The following is a 21173-nucleotide window of genomic DNA, read 5'->3' as shown; positions in this document are numbered from 1 at the left end:
ATCTTATTTGTATGGGAAGATCAGAATTTGGACATCAACTTTCCTGTTACCTGTGGGGTGGTCACTCAGTTAAAAGCACAAAATAGTTTTCCCCAAGGCAAGCATAGAAATCTACTTGTGAAATAGTTTAGATTATTTGTTAGAATGTGTCCAAAAATTTCCAGACTTCACAGAATCAGAGTCAAATATAATTGAGTCTGTGATATTCTAAAGCATTGAAAACTATGTCACAGTGTCCTGGTAGAAAGAGAATCCACGAGGCAAAGAATTTTTAAATTGTGTTTAAAATGTTGCATTTTCAGTGCTTCTTAGGAATAAATGAGAGATTATAAGAAATTAGTTATATTATATGATTCCATGAAACAGCAGTCACCTCAGCCAATACCTTAAATAATCCAAACTTAAATATATATAAAAATTCCTCTAGACACATCAAATAAAAGCCATTTCTGGGAGCTATGATTCCAATTTCAGAAGAGAGAGAATGACTTACCAAAAATTCTTGATTTTTTTTTTTTTTTTTTTTGCAAAGCTGAGGAATCCCTACTGAAGGCTCATTCTGGTCCACCCACCCACTTGTGTGGGAGTGCTACATGCTGCTCTTAATTTCATAGAACGTATCTGTGGTTTCCTTCTTCTACATTTAGATTGCAACCTTTATGGTAGCCTACCACGTTTTTAAGTGTTGATAATATTCTGGTTCAAACACAGCATTTACGTAAGTCATTTTATTGCCTAATGAAAATAGCATAAATAATGTAATATCGGAAAATCAATGTATCTCAGTGTCCTGGCCACACCTGTTCACTTTCAACCTTTCCCCCCACCCCCGCCTTTTTTTTTTTTTTTTTTTTTTTTTCTGGCCTTCAGAGGACTGCTTAGACCCCATGTGTTCTGGCCATGGCATCTGTGTAAAAGGAGAATGTCACTGTTCTACTGGTTGGGGAGGAGTCAACTGTGAAACGCCACTTCCAATATGTCAGGAGCAGTGCTCAGGACATGGGACTTTTCTGCTGGAAACTGGCACGTGCAGCTGCGATCCCAAGTGGACAGGGGCTGACTGCTCAACAGGTACATCCGAGTCTAATTCTTCACCCCCTTCTCTCACTCCTGAGTTCTTACTGGTCTTTCCTTAAGGTAATATTTCTTAAAGCCAGATCTGTATGCCTTCATAAGGGGCTTCCCCGTGTTTTCTAGGCTTGTATTTTACTGAGTTTTCATATCCAACTGGGCTTTCACACCACTGGGCTTTCCATCGCATTTTTCATTGTCATAGTTCCGTAGTTGAACCTCTGTCTTCATTTTGCACTCTCCTGTACTTATTCCATCCATTCTGAAGTCTGTTATGATCAATTCTCTATAGATTATTTCAAATCTATGTCTTACTTCACTCAGGATGACAATCCCCAGGTCCATCCATGTTGCTACAAACGGTATCATTTTATTCTTTTCTATGGCTGAGTAGCATTCCATTGTATATATGTACTACATCTTCTTTATCCATTCTTCTGTCCATGAACATCTAGGTTGCCTCCATATCTTGACTATTGTAAACAGTGCTGCAATGAACATTGGGGTTCATGTATCTTTTCAAGTTAGAGTTTTCTCTGGATATATGCCTAGGAGTGGGATTGCTGGATCATATGGCAACTCTATTTTTAGTGTTTTAAAGACTCTTCATACTGTTTTCCATAATGGCTGCGCCAATTTACATTCCCCCCAACAGTGTAGGAGGGTTCCCTTTTCTGACTTTGGAAACATCTTAACACTTGAATGAACACTAAAAAGATAATTATATGTTTATCAGGTGGATTTGAGAGCCAAGAATATCCCAGGCAGAAGGAATAATTTAAACTAAGAAATGTGAAACCAAATATTCCATTTGACAAATTGCTAGTCATTGGGTGTGGCTGCACCTAGGAATCCAGAAGATATAATTGGAGAGATGGGCAGGGATGAGAACGCAGGGAGTTTTGTTTGCACGCCATGCTAAGGAACTTGCATTTCTTCTTGACACAGTAAGAAGCTACTGCGCAGTTTATAACAGATTGTGTTTTAGGTCGAGGTTAGGAAACAGGACATGGTTACTATATAAGTGCTGCTGGAGGCAGGCATTACCACTAACTATGATTTCTACCTTGGGAGATGGGTGACTGGTAACAAGTGTTAGTTGCAGCCTGTGAAGTCTAGTTCCCTGACCAGGAATCGAACTCGAGCCTCCTGCATTGGGAACACGAAGTCTTAGCCACTGGACCACCAGAGAAGTCCGCCTAAAATATTCTGTGAACAGATTTTCCTTGAGCACTTACTGTGGCCCATGTGCTAACTCTCGGGATACATCAGTGAGGAATACATGATTCCTGCACTACTGGAACTTGGAGTCTGGCTGGAGGAGATAAAGTCAACAATGAATAAGAGCTATATAAGTCTTTGAAACAAGAGGAAAGTGAGAGCTAGTGAGGTTAAATTATTTTTCCAAGGTCATAGAGCTGGCTAATTGCAAACCTGAAAGTTGTTTGCAGGACTGTTGATTTCATCCCACATCTAGCATTTCTTTTCAGCCTCCACCCTCACCCCCACCAAAGGAAGAGTTAGACAAGGAGCAGGGACTCAGGTGAATAGATGAGCTTATGGAAAAGGGAACATTCGAGGAGATGAAGGGCATCAAATATCACCTGCATTCTTGTCCAGATATAACATGGATTCAAGGTAGACTAAATTAGAATGGGGGCTTCCCTGATAGCTCAATTGGTAAAGAATCCTCTTGCAATGCAGGAGACCCAGGTTCGATCCCTGGGTTGGGAAGATCCCCTGGAGAAGGGAAAGGCTACCCACTGCAGTATTCTGGACTGGAGAATTAGTCCATGGAATTGTAAAAAGTCAGACACAACGGAGCAATTTCCACTTTCACTTTCAAAAGTGGACTAAAGCCACATCCATCCATTCTGGATGCAATAGAAAAAGAACACTAGAAGCACCTCTTGGTCAGAGAAGCAAAAGGATGAATAGGTATAACCCCAAACTCTGCAGTCTCTCAGGCAAAAGCCTTCCTAATAAAACTACCAACTTGAAAAATAGGGACAGGAAATGCCTCCTGAATCTCCGGTGTCATGGTAGGAATAGTCCTTCTGTGATTTTTAAGCTCCATAAAGGTTGTTCCCACAGAGCATATTTAACCATCGAGATGATCTCACTGTGCAGACTTTTAATTGAGTATGCTCAGTACAGGAAGCAATTTAACATCTGATTCTTATAATGGATCATGTCATTTCAAAGGTGGATATGCTCTTTGCCATTGATCATTCTCTTCCTCTAAGCGCATGAAGCTTAGCTGTTAGCATGTTAACAGTGTTGCTCTGATACCAAGGGGACTGCAGTGAATGGTTTACTGATTATTTTCAGTCTGTTTTCTAGGTACACTGAGTATTGTTAGCGGCACTGAATGGATACTTGATATAGGGTTCTTTCACCTGGAGGTCTCATGGTACTTCACAAAGGTTAACTCATTAGTCTTTAAAAAACACCTCAAGGGGAATACAACATAAGCTTGTTATAACATAGTTTAGATTTGGATATACTGCAGGTCAAATCATGCTCCCTTAAAATAGAGCTCCTTGCCATGAAATCTCAGTAATACATTTAGCCCTATACTGAAGATACCGGCTGCAGCTTTGAAGATCAGCATTGTAAAACACATCTACTACATGTCTTTCATAAAATCTGGCTTCTCCTGGTCTCATAGTCTCTGAGGGGAGCATAAAAGCAGAATTTAGAGCTTTGTACTCCTTTCTTCTTGATGAAACTTCCTGTGAGCCACTCTATCTATTGTTATTCTCATATAGCAGACTGTGAAATTTATGGAAGATAAGCATCCACAAAGAGAGGACAGTTTCTGTCCTTTCTACCATCATCCCCTCTCATTATCCTGGATCTTAGAACTGGATTAATCAGCTAGAGAGATGGCACATTAGGTCCTGAAGTATTCCTGAACTATGGACCATAGCCTGCCAGGCTTCTTTGTCCATGAAATTTTTCAGGCAAGAATACTGGAGTGGGTTGCCATGCCCTCCTCCAGGGAATCTTCCCAACTCAAGGGTCGAACCCCTGAGTCTCCTGCATTTTCTGCGTTGGCAGGCAGATTCTTTACCACTGAGCCACCTGGGAAGCTGTGTGTGTGTGTGTGTGTGTGTGTGTGTGTGTGTGTGTGTGTACACAGTTGCTATATAACAGGAATCATCTGTAGTTCTGGGTGAAGATTCCATAAGGCTTTGTTGTAAGGATATTTATTTTCAGGCTATCCTATGACATGTGGCCATTTTGTCCATTGGAGAGATGACAGTGTGTGTGTGCTTGTGCTCATGTGTGCTTGTGTGTGTATTCACAGCATAGTGATTTTGAGTAACTCATTTAACTTTTTTGAGTCTCATCTGCCTCATTTTTGAAATAGTAGAAGATTAGCCAAGTGGCTCTTAAGGCCCTTTTCAATACTGAGATCTATGGTTCTTTAGCCTGTATATTGAGCTGTTGACACTGATTATCAATGGTTTGTGGATACAGTTCATAAACTCTCAACTCCATATTGTTTATGGTGAGAAAATATTAATTGCAAATAGCTTTGTTTATGTTATAATGAAATCCACACTTTGATATATAGACCATTTTGTTTGAGAATCTACCTCTATTCGTAGAGATACACATGTACACACACACATAAACATGTGTGTATATAACAATGTCTTGTTATGTTTTTAAGTGTTCCCTAATGGATGGTGATATGCATCTACTAATAAAACAGATAATTAGAGGAGGAAGTTGTAAAAGGCTCATATAATTATAATTGCTAGAAAAACTTTCCTTGATTATACAAGTATATGCTTTTAGAACATTATTCATTTTCCCCTTTATTGAAAGTGCCAATAATCAAAAAGTTTTCATCTGATTCTATATATCTATCACATATAATGCATCACTTTCCTGAAATTCCCAGGTATTGAGTAGGCCATTTGAAATGATTAGTGTAACACTGTATTTTTCCTATAGATATTACAGTAACAGCAGGGTTGTACATGCCATTTGATAAAGAAGCTTTGTTCAAAACAGAATGTACATGCTACGGGCACAACTATATAGTCATTCATCATGCCACTGAAGAGAAAAATCCACTCATATATAAAGTAACTGAAATTAAGTATCTTCAATAGAAAAGAGATAATCAGTGTACCCAGATTAGGAACCTAGGATTGCAGATAATCTTGTCTATTCAGTTTGGGATACACACCTGAATTTCTTAAGAGCTGTAGCTGAGTTCACAAAAGAAAAGTCTCTACTGGCTATCAAACAATGTTAATATATTATAATGAACAAATTTCATGGACTAAAAAGCTCAAATATAGACAGTCAGTCACTGAAACATGATGGGAAGTTTTATATTGCTTTTTAGAATACAGGGACAAAAAGGCTTATGACTAATTCCTATGTAGGCTTAATTATTTTTAACTTGCAAAGTACGACAACCTCTGATCAAGTTTATTTTAAAGTCATTTTTTTTTCTATTCTGGAAGAAATAAAGGGTAAACCTTAAGGTGACTCTGGTTTGATTGATTTAATAAAATAAACCCCTCCTTGAAACATAGTGGCTACACCATTAACACCACAGTGAGGTAGAAACATTAACTGTAGACCTGCGGAATCTGTCAGTGCAGTTCATTGGTGGCACTAGAAATACAACCCCAAAAGCATCCTTAATAGAATTCAAGTCAGACTAAGAATGTAAGAATCCACAAAAATATTTTTTGGGAGGCAGATATGAAATGGAAAAAAAAAATCATACTATTATCATGATTTCCTAGCAATACATCCTACTCAGAGATGGTTTGACACCCCCTAAGTTTTTTGTCTTGAATGAAAATAGAAATCAACCCCCCCCAAAATTCTAAGATTCAAAAATACCTTATCTTTATCAAAGAGCGTCCGTTTAATAGCCATCAAATCTTATGATGTGATTTAAAGCACATCAAATATCAAATGTTTTCAAAATACATCTTTTACATTTTGTTCTGAGGTGATAAAAACCATACCTTTTCTGCCATCATTAGCAGACTGCAGTGCAAAAATCCAGTGAAACTTTTGACAATTTGACAGGTTTGAACAATGAGATAAATTTGCAGCTCCCTCTCTGTAAATCTGAGCTAACTCCGCTGACTGTTCCAGGACATTAAAGCTTTAAAATTGTTTTTCAAACCAGGGACATATATATAAGGTGGCAACTGTGAGGTAAGAAAATGTAACTAAGTAAACCTGAGTGTGAGGAGCCATGCTTATTTACATGGCTCAAGTACAGTTAATAATAAGGAGTGCATTTGGAAAGACCAATAGGAACATCAAAAGAAACCAGGAAAATTTTGTACTGCACCATTAAATGCATTTCTCATTCACCCAAACTTTTTCTGAATTCCAAGTTCATTCTCTGTTTGGCATTTTTCTCAATTCATGTTCATCTGCATGAAATGAAATAGACCCAGAAAAGGGTGTAATCTAAAAGATGTGTTTGGCCCTGGAGGTGAGATCCTGCAGGAAAGGCGGCCACCTGGGTGCTCCCCTCCACAGTCTGACCTGCTGTCTGCTTCTCTGACATGGGGGGTGGGGGTTGGTCTGAGCAGGGGCGGGGCAGGAAGGTAGAAAGGGTCTCTAGTAGAGATGGTTGAGAGAGACTTCGAAGGAAGCCAGAATTCAGTTGTGCAAAATCAGTGGCCAAGACATGGAGAAGGATCAGAATAAGTTGTTCCAATCCTGTACAAAATCAAATTATTAGAGATATTAAAGAGCACTCCCTCATAAACTCTCATACATCTCATACATATAAACTCTCATACTCCCTCATATATCTCCCCCTCCCTCATAAACTGAAAGATACTTTCATTCCTGTAATAAAAACACCCTGCATTTATCCATTGGTTTTCATTTTTTCTCCAAATACTGACATAGCCATTTTCTTCATTTCATTATTTTTTTTAATAAAGCCTTATTTTCAATCATGTACTTACTTTTATTTTTGGCTGCATGGGTTGGTACTTGGGATCTTTTGTTGCAGTGCACAGACTCTCTAGTTAGGGTGTGCTGGGCTCAGTAGTTGTGGCGTGTGGACCCAGCCACCCCCACAGCAAGTGGAATCTCAGTTCCCCCACCAGGGATCAAACCCACATCCCCAGCATTGGAAAGGGGATTCTTAACCACTGGACTACCAGCGAAGTCCCTTCATTCATTATTATGGCCATACTCCAGGGACATTATTAGAGTGTGGATTGCATATTGAGCTTTAATAATAAAAACTACCTCTAGAACCTTTCCAGAGATTTGCTTTACATGTATTCTTCTGAGTCATCGGAAAGGGATAGGCTACCCACTCCAGTATTATTGGGTTTCCCTTGTGGCTCAACTGGTAAAGAATCCACCTGCAATGTGGGAGACCTGGGTTTGATCCCTGGGTTGAGAAGATCCCCTGGAGAAGGGAAAGGCTACCCACTCCAGTATTCTGGCCTGGAGAATTCCATGGGCTGTATAGTCCATGGGATGGCAAAGAGTAGGACACGACTGAGCAACTTTTACTTTCATTCTTCTGAGTCGTTGGAAAGGACAGAGATTTGTCCTTCATTAAAGAAGGACCATACATTTTCACCTGGTAAGAACTTGACTTATACTTCCACATTCCCAGTAACCTAGCAAACAAGTTTCTCTTATTCTCATAACATCATTAAGGTGTAAGCAGGGTTAATAATGTTTCCTCATTTTATAGCTGAAGGAACTAATCTGCTGTGAGACATGGGGAAAGTTACTTTATTGTGTGTGCTTCAGCATTGAAGTTGGCAATAGAATTCACAACCCAATGTCTTATCCTAAAGATCAGTGTGGATTAATCTTGTTTTTATCCTGCTTGTGACTTGCTGAGCCTCTTGAATATAAGAACCCATGTCTTCCATAAATCATAGAAAATATTTAGTCACTATCTCAATGAATTTTGATTTTCACACTTTCTCTGCTACTTCCTTTTGGAATTTCCATTAGACTCTCCCACTCTGGCCTCTATGTCTTCTATGCTTTTTCCAATTTTCCATTTCTTTGTTTCTCTGTTATTTTATTGGCAATTTCTTCAAATTTGTCTTCTGGCTCATGAAATATCTCTTCAGCTGTGTTTATTATGATGTTTACCCTTCATTTAAATTTTAAATTTCAGTGATTTCATTTCTAAAATTATTTAGTTTGTTTTTCAAATATCTCTCATTAATTTTTGGAAATTTCTTGCTCCTTAATCCTGTCTTTATCTACTATTTTCTTTATGCATATTAAACATAGTTATTTTACATGCTATATCTGATAAATAGATCATGATAAGGCTTTGTGGGCCTGGATCTATGGTTTCTTGTTTCTGTCAACTCTTGCATATGATTGGCTTGCTTTCTTACTTCTGTTCATTTTTTATAGTTGATTAAAATATGTTGAAATTCTAAGTCTGGGGAAGATTTATGTTTGTTTCTCATAAGAAGTTGTCTGCACTACAAACCAGGGTAAAACTTTATTTTTTTACTGTAGTTGATTTACAATATTTATTAGTTTCAGGTGTACAACATGATGACCATTTGTACTAATTTAAAGTTTAAATTAAAAATCTCAAGTTACAGTTTTGGGACCATACATTTAGTACAAACTCAGGCTCCAACGGAGAAGGCGATGGCCCCCCACTCCAGTACTCTTGCCTGGAAAATCCCATGGATGGAGGAGCCTGGTAGGCTGCAGTCCATGGGGTCGCTAAGAGTCGGACATAACTGAGTGACTTCACTTTCACTTTTCACTTTCATGCATTGGAGAAGGAAATGGCAACCCACTCCAGTGTTCTTGCCTGGAGAATCCAAGGGATGGGGGAGCCTGGTGGGCTGCCATCTATGGGGTCGCACAGAGTCAGACGACTGAAGCGACTTAGCAGCAGCAGCAGCAGCAGCAGGCTCCAAACCCGCATGAAACTCAGCTAGTTGCCATGAAGTCTCAGAGGAGGCTTGTTATTTAACATCTTCAGACCCAAGCCTGAGACAGATCATGTTCTTCTAACCTATTTTTGCAAGGCACATTTGCTTCTAGATTGGTTTCAGTATGGATCCCTGATCCTGTACAGGCCCAAGGTTCAGCTAACAATCTGTTTCCCACTTTGAACCCTCACCAAAACTCTAGGTTACCCAGATCAGCTGATGCCTCTGATGTCCTGGCACAGCCCTAATTCTCCATGTAATCTTGGACTAATCAGCCACTATGGATCTCAATTTATACATCTGTAAAATGTGTTTTTCAGCTAAATTCACATTTCAATTTATTTTTAATAATTAACATTTTCACTTTAAGTGGAGAAAAATATTTAAGTTGCAATTAAGTCAAGAATTTTTTTCTACTGGGTTATGTGTAAACACATTAGAGTTCTACAAACCTAGAAGAATTTATTCCAGCTAGAAAAATGGTTCAGCTAGTGAGCTTTAAAAGAGTGTTCTGAGAAGTATTGTTTAAAAGATGTTTCTGGGACTTCCCTGGTGATACAGTGGATTAGAATCCACCTGCCAGTGCAGAGGGCCTGGAGTCGATCCCTGGTCCGGGAAGATTCCACATGTCACACAGCAACTAAGCCTGAATACCACAACTACTGAGCTCATGCTGTAGAGGCTGCGAGCCACAAATACTGAAGCCAGCATGCTCTAGAGCCCAGTGCTCTGCAACAAGAGTAAGCCGAGCACCAAAATTAGAGAGAGTGGCCCCTCGCTTGCCACAACTAGAGAAAGCCTGTGTGCAGCAACAAAGACCCAGTGAAGCCAAGAATAAAATAAATAAATTTGATTTAAATTTATATAAATAAATTTTTATTATTTAAATAAATGGAAAAAAGATATTTCTGAAGCCATAGGAGCGAAAATTAACAGTGGAATCAAGAGTAAACAATTTAAACAATCAGAGACAGCTTGCCACACTTTTCTGGTAGGTCCATTCATTTTTAAAATTGAATTGTGCATGTCAAACAATGAAAGTTAAAGCATTCTAAATAATACTGCCTACTTTCATTTCCAGCTGTCTTTGTTTATTTTTTATTTAACAGATTTTGACATAATCATAGAATATTCACACTAGATTAGATCTTAGAGATCACCTAGTTTTGTCCTTCCTTTTATAGAAGAAAACTGAGGCCCAGAAAGGTTGAATGATTTGCGTAAGGACCAACCTAGATAGCATATTCAAAAGCAGAGACATTACTTTGCCAACAAAGGTCCATCTAGTCAAGGCTATGGTTTTTCCTGTGGTCATGTATGGATGTGAGAATTCGACTATGAAGAAAGCTGAGCGCTGAAGAATTGATGCTTTTGAACTGTGGTGTTGGAGAAGACTCTTGAGAGTTCCTTGGACTGCAAGGAGATCCAACCAGTCCATTCTAAAGGAGATCAGTCCTGGGTGTTCTTTGGAAGGAATGATGCTAAAGCTGAAACTCCAGTACTTTGGCCACCTCATGGGAAGAATTGACTCATTGGAAAAGACTCTGATGCTGGGAGGGATTGGGGGCAGGAGGAGAAGGGGACGACAGAGGATGAGATGGCTGGATGGCATCACCGACTCAGTGGATGTGAGTTTGGGTGAACTCTGGGAGTTGGTGATGGACAGGGAGGCCTGGCGTGCTGCGATTCATGGGGTCGCAAAGAGTCGTACTGAACAACTGAACTGAACTGAACTGAAATGAATGTAGCTGATTAGATACATAGTTAATATGAGAGACAAGTCTCAATTTCTGGTTTAGACCTTTTGTCTAATATACCATTAAGAGAGCCTTGTTCAAATTCAAGAGATGTTACCTTTCCATTGTCATCGCTTCCACTGAATCTCTAGGAAAATTAGCAGTGAATATATACACAGGGCAGGATCCCAGAGTCTGTCTGTTCCTTGACTATCACAATGTTATGATTAAGGGGAGAAGTCGGTTGATGAAAGTGATCTGAGCCAGTGTTGGGGAGGGGGAAAACAGTGTTATGAAAATTGTCAGAGTTTCAGCATAGAAAAGTCAGACAGAAATGACCTCAAATTCCAGCTCTTCCTCTAAGTTACTATGTGACCTTGAATAAGTTACTTGGTTTCTCTGAGCCTCTCCTATAAAATAGGGAAATAATTCCTACTTTGTTAGGGTAGTTGTAAGAGTTAAATGAGATAATATATGTGAAACACCTAACATAGTGCTTCTCCCATAGTAGACATTAGATTATAATAATAAATGGTAGCCATTATTGTCATTTATATTTCAATTCTCATTGTAAAGACACATTTCAAAGACAAATCTTTTGTAAGTAGAAGATAAATTAGTAGCTGTCTCACAGAATTCATTTTCAGACATGGTAAAGCTGAATTAATTTAAAGGAGTATGAAAATTCTTTCTATTCCAAAGTCATTACATTTTTTTATCCCCACCTGAGTGGTGTTATTTTTTTGTTTGTAGAACAGATGTTTCACTGAAAAGTTAGGTGAAAAGTATTTATTCTATCTTTTCACTCCCTTTAAGCCCTGCTCTTCATCATAAAATCACATTCAAGGAAAATTTACATTCCTGGTCTGTCTGCTAAGATTAGGTTTAGTGACAGGAAATACCTCCCTCAGGGGAGGCAAATAAAAGAGTAGCTTAAACAAGATATAACTGTGACCTTACTTTCACACAAAAGAAATCTAGAAGTAGGCAGACCAAGGCTTAGGTGATGACTCCAAAAAGATTCTTCTGGCTCACACCTCTAGTATCCCTAAGATGGGACTTTTATCCTCATTGTACACAATGGCAGCCAATGTTCCAGTCACCACATCTTCATTCCAGACAAGATGAAAGAGTGGAGGGGGAAACAGTCTGTTTGCTCTCTTTTAAGGAGACTTCATTTATGGTACTGCTGGAAACATTCATTTATATCTCACTGACCAGTAACTAAGTCATGTGACCACATCTAGATGCAAAGGAAGCCAAGAAATATAATCTTTGTTTAAGGAAGCCATGTGAACAGCTAAATGACATCAAATTTCACTGTAGCATTCAACTTTCCAACTAGCACAACAGGGCAACATGATCAGTTGTGTGACTCACCACATCTTCAACATAAAGCCAAGCCCATAGCTCAATGGAAATAAAACTTTCTTTGTATTGAGACCAGTGAGACACTTTCCCTACAGATCATATTCAAGATTTTCTATGGAAAAATGAATTAAAGTATCTCCTTATTAGTTATCATTTTGATTACATATTGAAATGATAATACTTTGGACATACTGGGTTAGATACTATATATTTAACATTAATTTCACCTGCAGTTTTAATGTGGCTACTAAAAAATTTAAGGTTGCATCTGTGGCTTGCATTTGAGGCTCACTTTCTATTTTATTGGACAGCACTGCTGTGGCATATGGCAGTATTAAGTTTAGCCTGGAAAATATAATTAAATGTATTTTCCAAATTAAACTGAATATATTCAGATACCAAGGTAACTTGAATAAGTACTTTGTAGTATAGGATTGTTGACAAAGTCAGCTATATGTGGAAAAGGTTTACCAAAAATGATTATTTGAGTTTTAGTATAACTGACCAAAAGTCATTTTTGGCAATATTAAGACACCAAGGGTAACCATAAATCTGGTTCTGGTTTATGACAATAAAAGCATAAGAAAGAAGTATAAATGAATGCATATATTTCCTAAGACAGGAGAAGCATAAAATCATTCTACTCAGATTTCTGCAAAATATGATAAAGAATACAAATGTGGGACAGTAGTAGCATAATTAAATGCCTAGTGATAATCTATTCATGTATAGTACACAGACCTCAAAGGCCCAGATTTTCCACCTCTCAAGAAGGAAACCAATGTATGTTTTAAATAAAATGTCTAATAAAGCAATAGGTTCATAACTTTGTTGGATAAGTTTTTATGTCATAAAATGAATTAGAACACTCGAGTCCAGCTGGAAAACTTATCGATAATAAGCAAACTGGCACAGATTAGAGCTTGTCATTCAGAGTGTCTCTAGGGTGGCTCTTCAGCCATGAAATCTTCCTCAGATGCTTTATTTAGCTTGATTGTTTAAAAAATCATGTGTGCTCTGTAAGGGGGAATTACTAAAACATAGACAGAGGTGGCTCGGATCACCAAGTTGTCAGTTGTCATCTGAGCTGCCATGACCTCGCTCTCCAAGTTTATAAACCTCTGTGTATGCCACAGAGCCTGGCCTCTTTACAGGATGAAACAGTCACATTCAGATCTTTCCACAAGGTCATATTAAATCTGACGTTTTAACTTAGCAATAAGCTTTTCATAAATATAACTTGACTTTTATAAAAATCCAACGGCCTCTTTTTCTTTATGAAGGTCACCACATTAACCTGGCCAGAATTGTTTGTTTTTCTCTATCCACGATTCTTGGCAAGCCAGATATTAGGACACTTAGAGACAGAGTGTGTCCATTTTAATTATCATCAGCTCATTCATAATGGAAGATGTCCTTCACTTGAGGCCCATGAGGGAAGGATTGAAATGGTCCTTAGGAATCAATGGATTACCGATAGAACATGAAAGCTCTCAGTCCATCTCAAACCTCTCAGCCTCCAGACATTGTTAATCCAAACATAAATGCAAAAAAGCTCCAGAACACTATATCAGGGGTTAAAATAGTGACAAAATTATTCATTTCTGCCTTTGTCATAATATCCATCTAAGCAAAATAGTGAAAAAGGAGGAGCTAATCTTAGTCAATAATCCTATGTAGCAAATAAAATCTATAATGTTGGCCTCTAGGCTAGATACAGATAAAGTTTCTTGTGGATTTATCCCACAACCTCCTCTTCAGTACCAGCAGGTTAGGTACATAAATACATTTTTTATGTGTGAAGAAATTTCCTTTTGGGTTAATACACCGCCCTCTAAAAATATATTTCTCTCTAAAAGATTGGTTCATGGGGAAGCAACCCACACAGTCCCTGAAGACTTCTGGTAGAAAGCAATAGTATCTACCACCATCCTAGAATTCCACTCTGAAAATATGATTAATTCTACCATAAGGAGCATAGAAAGGATAAAAGTTTAAAGACGATTTTAAAAGGGCCATATATCTCAGCAAACTGTGTGCACATTGAAAACAGGAGATATACAAGGGTGAAGGCAAATCATTTCCAGATTGTCAGGGAACTGAATCAGGATGGAAAGTTAGACAGTCCAGTATAAACATCAGACATTCAATAACAGCTCACCATACTTCTCCCAAGCTTTATAGTTGTTATTGTTTTTTATGGGGAAAGAGGCAAAACTCTCATGTATGGGAAGATACTTGTGTTAAGTACAACATCTCATGAACATGTTAAAACCAGTCAAAAAAGACAATGCAACAGCAGCGTTTTGGAATGCCGACCTGGGGTGAACCAGAAAAATTCTGGTTCTCAAAGAACACTTTGGTGACTCGGAGAATTCTATTTTATATAGATAGATATGCCCAGTGTAATTATTATGTAGTATATTGTCTGCTAAAGTGTCTACCAACACTGAATCATTTCACCCTAATCTGGCAGACAAAAAAGTTCTGTCTGCAAAGTTGCCAGACCCTTACTTCTAGAAGTGTATTAGACATAACTTTTCTGGCCTGGGTTAACTGTACCATGGTGGGGCTCATTAATGACTATAATGATGATTATGGTAATAATAATAATAACAATATTATATTTATTAAACTCTCACTATATATGTGTTTTACAAATGTTATCCATTTAATCATCATGAGTCAGTATTTCTAAAGTATTTTCTATACAACTCTTTCCTGCAGGATGTTACAGACAAACAAAACACATTCTATGGTGAAAAACTAAAAGGAGAAATCTACGGGTTAGCTCCCACTTGAAAATTCACCAAGCATATTCTCACGTTATAGATTCTAAAAATTCCCTGCAATAAGGAAAGCTGTCTACCAGAGCTTCCCACAAAACTTTGATCAGTAAATGCTTAACACTTCTTTATATCCTACAGAGATAGAAGTGTTCTTTAGAACCACTTTCAGAAACAGTGCTGTAGAACATTATCATCATTTTATAGAGAAAGAAATGAAAACCTAGAGAAATTCAGCAGTGCTCCTTAGATCACGTAGCCAGCTGAAGGCAGAACCTTTGAAGATAGGTCTATTTATTGCCAAAGTCCATATTCATCATTAACTGTAATGACTCAGATAATTGTTATCCTGTTAACAATTAACATAATAGTTAATAGCATTAACTATTATGCTCAGTATAGTATGTATATATATATATGATATATATATATCCTTTCATCCTTATAACAGTATATATATGTATATATTTAGTGTATATATTATACTTTGTATATATTATATACTTTATGTAATATATGTATATTATATATATACATATATACTTATAATTATGTATATATTATAGTGTATACTATATATATAGTATATATATATATATAGTATATGTGTATATATATAGTACATGTGTATGTATGTATATATATATATATATATATATCCCCTGGAGAAGGAAATGGCAACCCACTCCATTACTCTTGCCTGGATCCTTTCATCCTTGTAACAGTCCTGCAGTGAGAATACTGTTATTCCCATTTTATAAATGAAGAAAATGAGGGTTGATTAGAGCTGGTGGCTTACTAGGACTGTCAACAGGACTGTAGAGTCAGCAGGTTCTACTTATCTAGCCTTAAGCAAATTACCTAACCTCTTGAATGCTCAATGTCTGTATCTATAAAATGGGTATAATATCCCTGGCATATACTGGTTAGTCAGTAAAGTTTCTAAAACAAGTTTAATTGAGCCAGTATACTTTGAAATAACCACATATTGAGGTTTAACATCATTGGAAGTATGGTCCATGAATTTATTCATTGCCTCTAAGGTAGATATGAACTTGATATCAATCAAATTTTTAGGCATCATTAGAGAAAGCAGTTGAGGGCCAAAGAGTAGCAGGCAATCAAATAAACCCCAGGCCCAGGGAGAGAAGATATAAATTCTGTAAAGGTCATACTTTCACATTCAATCATAAAGGTTCAGCATAGTGTAGTACAAAGAACACAATTTAGAGTCAGACCGAGTATGATGCCAGCCTCACCCCTAATTAGCCACATGACCTTAAGCAACTCATTTAACCTCTCTAAGCAACAACACTTCATCTCAAACATGGAATTAACACTACCTTGCAAGGTTGCCATGAAGATGAAATGTGGTAATGCCTGCAGAGACTCTGGCACTGCACCTGGCACTCATGACATGGTAGCCTTGGCCCTAGGACCTTGGCTTTTACCTTCTAGAGCAGCATGCTTTAACCAACAAAAGGGAGATTATCCATGAATGGGCATCTGTCTGATCCCAGAAATGTGTCTGGTGCCCTCTGCATCTTTCAGAGTGATCTGAAGTGGAAATGGATGTTAATTACAATCTTTTAAATATCAATCTCAAAGTATTCTCAATCGCTGTGAAAGTGACATGTGTCACTGTGAATAAGGAATCCTGAGAGAATAAAGTAATCAAAAAAAATTTTTTAAGCAACAGGGAAGGAAGATTTCCCAACTTTGGCAGCTGATTTACATCTATTACACTGATATAACCAGGTGCAAAATCCTGGGGCAAAATTTAAATATTGCTATTTTTTCCCCTGTAGATTTCAAGCAAGGTATAAGTTGTGTGCATGTTTATTCAAATATCTTATAGATGTGGTATAGATACAGTTGGGGGCATCTCCCCCATTCTATGCTGAGGCTGGAGCACACTTTAATGACCGCCTCAATAAAAGTGCACATAACATTTTATCTCTCAGCACATATTTAAATCAGAACATCACACACACACAAACATGCATACACTTCAACACTCATGCACACATTCTTAAACACACTTGTATCCATGCACATACTCTTTAACACACTGCACAGTCACACATATACTGAAATACACCATAGTACACTCCTGCATGCACTCAAACACACATGCTGGCCCACTTATACACACCCATGCCCACTTGCACACATTCACACACTCTTCACATGCACACAATGTATTGATGTATTGTCCATTTATAAAGAATATTGTCATTAGTTTGAATGAAAAGAAAATTATTTTATAATATCTTCAGCCTAATGCTTCTTTTATGTGCCCATTGAACACTTCAGAATTTATTTACTTAGGTTGCGTTCTACATGAGAAAGGGTAGAGAATTTTAAAGGCTGTAAATTGTATTCTGCCCTTTTAAAAGTTAACTCTCATTCTATCTGCAAATACAGAGCATCTTTAAAACTGAAATGCTTTGGGAAAAAAACGTAAAATTTTGTAATAGTCATAAATTGGTATGTGCACTGTAGAGTAATCTGAAATCATTAGAATGATGCATTTTTTTAAGTAAGTGCCTCACAAGAAAATGAGTGAAGCAATATCACAGTGTATTAATGGAGCTCAAGACATCTTAAATTGACTTGGAAATTAAACATCAAAAACTGCAACTTGAAAAAAATAATTAGGTAAACCATTATATTGCAATCAAAAATTTTAAAAAAAACCTCTTGAAATTTAGGAAATTGCAAATTAAGGGTGTCAATCATCCTGATTTGGCAAGGGCACAGATTGTCAATGAAAAGAAAATATATTCCTACTTAAAATATTCTTGAAAACTGAACTGTGCCCAGGGTTTGCTGCTTTGTTTCCATTTCTGGTGGGACATCCTTTTGCTTGTATTACATATCAGTGTAAGAGCTTCCTTCTGACTTCTTGACCCTGTGATCCTTTTGCAAAGGTAGCTGGTGACAGTAGCCTGGAGAAAATGGTCAAGTTACTCATCTCCTCTTTCCCACTCCTAATATTAGATTGAACTGCATGAAATTGCTGATATTTGACCTATAAATGTGACATTGTCATATGATTCAGCCTAATATTTTCAATAGAACTAGATTTGCAAGAAAAGAGAGTGCTAATTATCTAGGAAGCAGTAGTGATAAAGATAATTAGCACTCTCTTTTCTTCCAAATCTAGTTCTATTGAAAATATTAGGCTGAATCATATGACAATGTCACATTTATAGGTCAAGCTGCAGTCCATGGGGTCGCTAAGAGTCAGACCCGACTGAGCGACTTCACTTTCACTCTTCACTTTCGTGCATTGGAGAAGGAAATGGCAACCCACTCCAGTGTTCTTGCCTGGAGAATCCCAGGGATGGGGGAGCCTGGTGGGCTGCCGTCTATGGGGTCGCACAGAGTCGGACACGACTGAAGCGACTTAGCAGCAGCAGCAGCAGCAGCAGTGATAAAGAAGCCACCTGCCAGTGTAGGAGATGTAAGAGACACAGGTTCAGTCCCTGGGTTGGGAAGATCTCCTGGAGGAGGGCATGGTAACCCACTCCAGTATTCTTGTCTGGAGAATCCCATGGACAGAGGAGCCTGGCAGGCTACAGTCCACAGGGTCACAAAGAGTTGGACACAACTGGAGCAACTTAGCACACACAGCACACCCCTGCCTAAGAAGGATTTAAGAAATATTCAATTTTATCTGGATTTCCCTATTATATGGATTAAACCCAGTCTCTGTCAATACAGGTGCCTGTAGTTTTGTTCTATTCTATTCTTCTTTTCCTATCTTCCTGGGTCTCTAGCAACTCCTGTCAAGTGGAGTGATGAGATACAATCTTCACCCTCCTTCTAGGTAATTCCTCCTGTTATTTATTCTTCAGGGACACACTGGTGATATTTTATACTTTGCTTGTGACCTTCATCATTTATAATAATTATCTCCATAAGATGAATGATCTCAGCCTTGGCGAGAACTTACTCAGGCTCTGTGTAAGGCAGCAGGCTTATATTATGCACCTACTGTGTGCTGAATCCTATGTGCTATAGGAATGGGACATGCAAACATAATGGTAATCCAAACAGTATACCTGTTATTCAAAATAGAAATCAGCCACAACTGAAATGTGCCACAGCATCAGAATGGTTAGATAAACTAGGGTGCATTTTGGAATATCACCTTGCAATTACAGTGCCTACCAAGAGTGTTTAACTTACATTAGAATGTTCTGAAGATACAAGAAGTCCAAAAGTAAACTAAAAATTGTATCCCATATTGTTCAAGAGTATCTAGAAACAAGTGTTCTTTCACTCTCCTTGTAGGTTATTAAATGGTACAGTCTTTTGTCAGTATCTATCAAAATTTAAAATATACATAGCCATCATCCCAGTAATTCCATTTCTAAGAAATATCCTAGTGAAATGCTGGCACGTATGCACAAAGAGGCATTGTTTACAATAGAAGAAAGTGTAGAAACTATCTAGATGTCCATTTGTACAGATTAAACTATACAACATCCAGACTAGGGTATATGCTAAGTCACTTCAGCCGTGTCCAACTCTTTGCAACACCATGGACTCTAGCCCACCAGGCTCCTCTGTCCATGGGCTTTTCCTGGTGAGAATACTGCAGTGGGTTGCCATTTCCTCCTCCAGGGAATCGTCCTGACCCAGGGATTGAACCCACATCTCTTAAGTCTCCTGTGATGGCAGCAGGTTCTTTACCACTAGCGCCACCTGGGAATGCTATAGACCAAAAGAATGAGTTAGTTCTAAATGGACAATAGTATGTCTTAGAAATATTTCCCAGTCCTAGAAAAATATTCATTGATTTGAGAGATAGGGTATGTCAGAGGTATTAGAATTACAACATTATACCATTTAGGATGAAATAATACTTAGTCATATATCTCTATGCACAAATCTTAATTTCATACATAGAAAGATGTCCAGAGAGAATTTTTATCAGAGTCATTGGTGGTTACCCTCTTGAGAAGTAACTATGACTGGTGGCTCTATCTGTATTCATAAGTCTTACAGTGAAAATTTATTTTTAATAACTTGTGCTGCTGCTAAGTCACTTCAGTCGTGTCCAACTCTGTGCGACCCCATAGACGGCAGCCCACCAGGCTTCCCCGTCCCTGGGATTCTCCAGGCAAGAACACTGGAGTGGGTTGCCATTTCCTTCTCCAAATTTACTTCTCCAAAATTACTTGTAAAAGCATGTAATTAAAGACAAAGAAAAATTAGGAAACAGGTATACAATATAGAAATGGAGGCAAATGTCTAAAATAGATGGTTGTGGCATTGACAAGGTAAAAGACTAGGAAAACTAAGCTAAAGCTAAAAAGGATGGTGGCAGCAGGGTTTTCAGGGAGGGATGAAATATAATGGAAAGAATCATGCTTACAAAAGCAAAAATAAAAATTCTTAAGATTAAATAATACAAAAGGTGCAGCACTGTGAATAAAGGTATAAAACTACTGAGTAATGCTCTCAGTTCAGTTCAGTTCAGTCGATCAGTCGTGTCCGACTCTTTGCGACCCCATTAATTGCAGCACGCCAGGCCTCCCTGTCCATCACCAACTCCCGAGTTCACTCAGACTCATATCCATCGAGTCAGTGATGCCATCCAGCCATCTCATCCTCTGTCGTCCCCTTCTCCTCCTGCCCCCAATCCCTCCCAGCATCAGAGTCTTTTCCAATGAGTCAACTCTTCCCATGAGGTGGCCAAAGTACTGGAGTTTCAGCTTTAGCATCATTCCTTCCAAAGAAATCCCAGGGCTGATCTCCTTCAGAATGGACTGGTTGGATCTCCTTGCAGTCCAAGGGACTGTCAAGAGTCTTCTCCAACATCACAGTTCAAAAGCATCAATTCTTTGGCACTCAGCTTTCTTCACAGTCCAACTCTCACATCCATACATGACCACTGGAAAAACCATAGCCTTGACTAGACGGACCTTTGTTGGCAAAGTAATGTCTCTGCTTTTGAATATGCTATCGAGGTTGGTCATAACTTTTCTTCCAAGGAGTAAGCGTCTTTTAATTTCATGGCTGCAGTCACCATCTGCAGTGATTTTGGAGCCCAAAAAAAAACAAAGTCTGACACTGTTTCCACTGTTTCCCCATCTATTTCCCATGAAGCAATGGGACCAGATGCCATGATCTTCGTTTTCTGGATGTTGAGTTTTAAGCCAACTTTTTCACTCTCCTCTTTCACCTTCATCAAGAGGCTTTTTAGTTCCTCTTCACTTTCTGCCATAAGGGTGGTGTCATCTGCATAT

General features: G+C 38.2%; 1 protein-coding gene across 6 annotated transcripts in view; it reads left to right on the top strand.

Moving 5' to 3' along the window:
* The window catches only part of TENM1 (teneurin transmembrane protein 1), a 916085-nt gene that overhangs the window by 639127 nt on the left and 255785 nt on the right, over window positions 1-21173 (top strand). For all 6 annotated transcript variants that reach the window (XM_005227449.5, XM_059883262.1, XM_059883266.1 and 3 more), the window contains one exon: window positions 871-1071. In XM_005227449.5, coding sequence (XP_005227506.2) covers window positions 871-1071 — 201 coding nt within the window. The remainder of the gene's footprint in view (window positions 1-870; window positions 1072-21173) is intronic.

The sequence above is a fragment of the Bos taurus genome, chromosome X (assembly GCF_002263795.3).
Source record: "Bos taurus isolate L1 Dominette 01449 registration number 42190680 breed Hereford chromosome X, ARS-UCD2.0, whole genome shotgun sequence".
NCBI classification, from domain to species: Eukaryota; Metazoa; Chordata; class Mammalia; order Artiodactyla; family Bovidae; genus Bos; species Bos taurus.
Note: the sequence above shows the minus strand (reverse complement) of the source record. Positions and strands in the feature narration are given on the sequence as shown.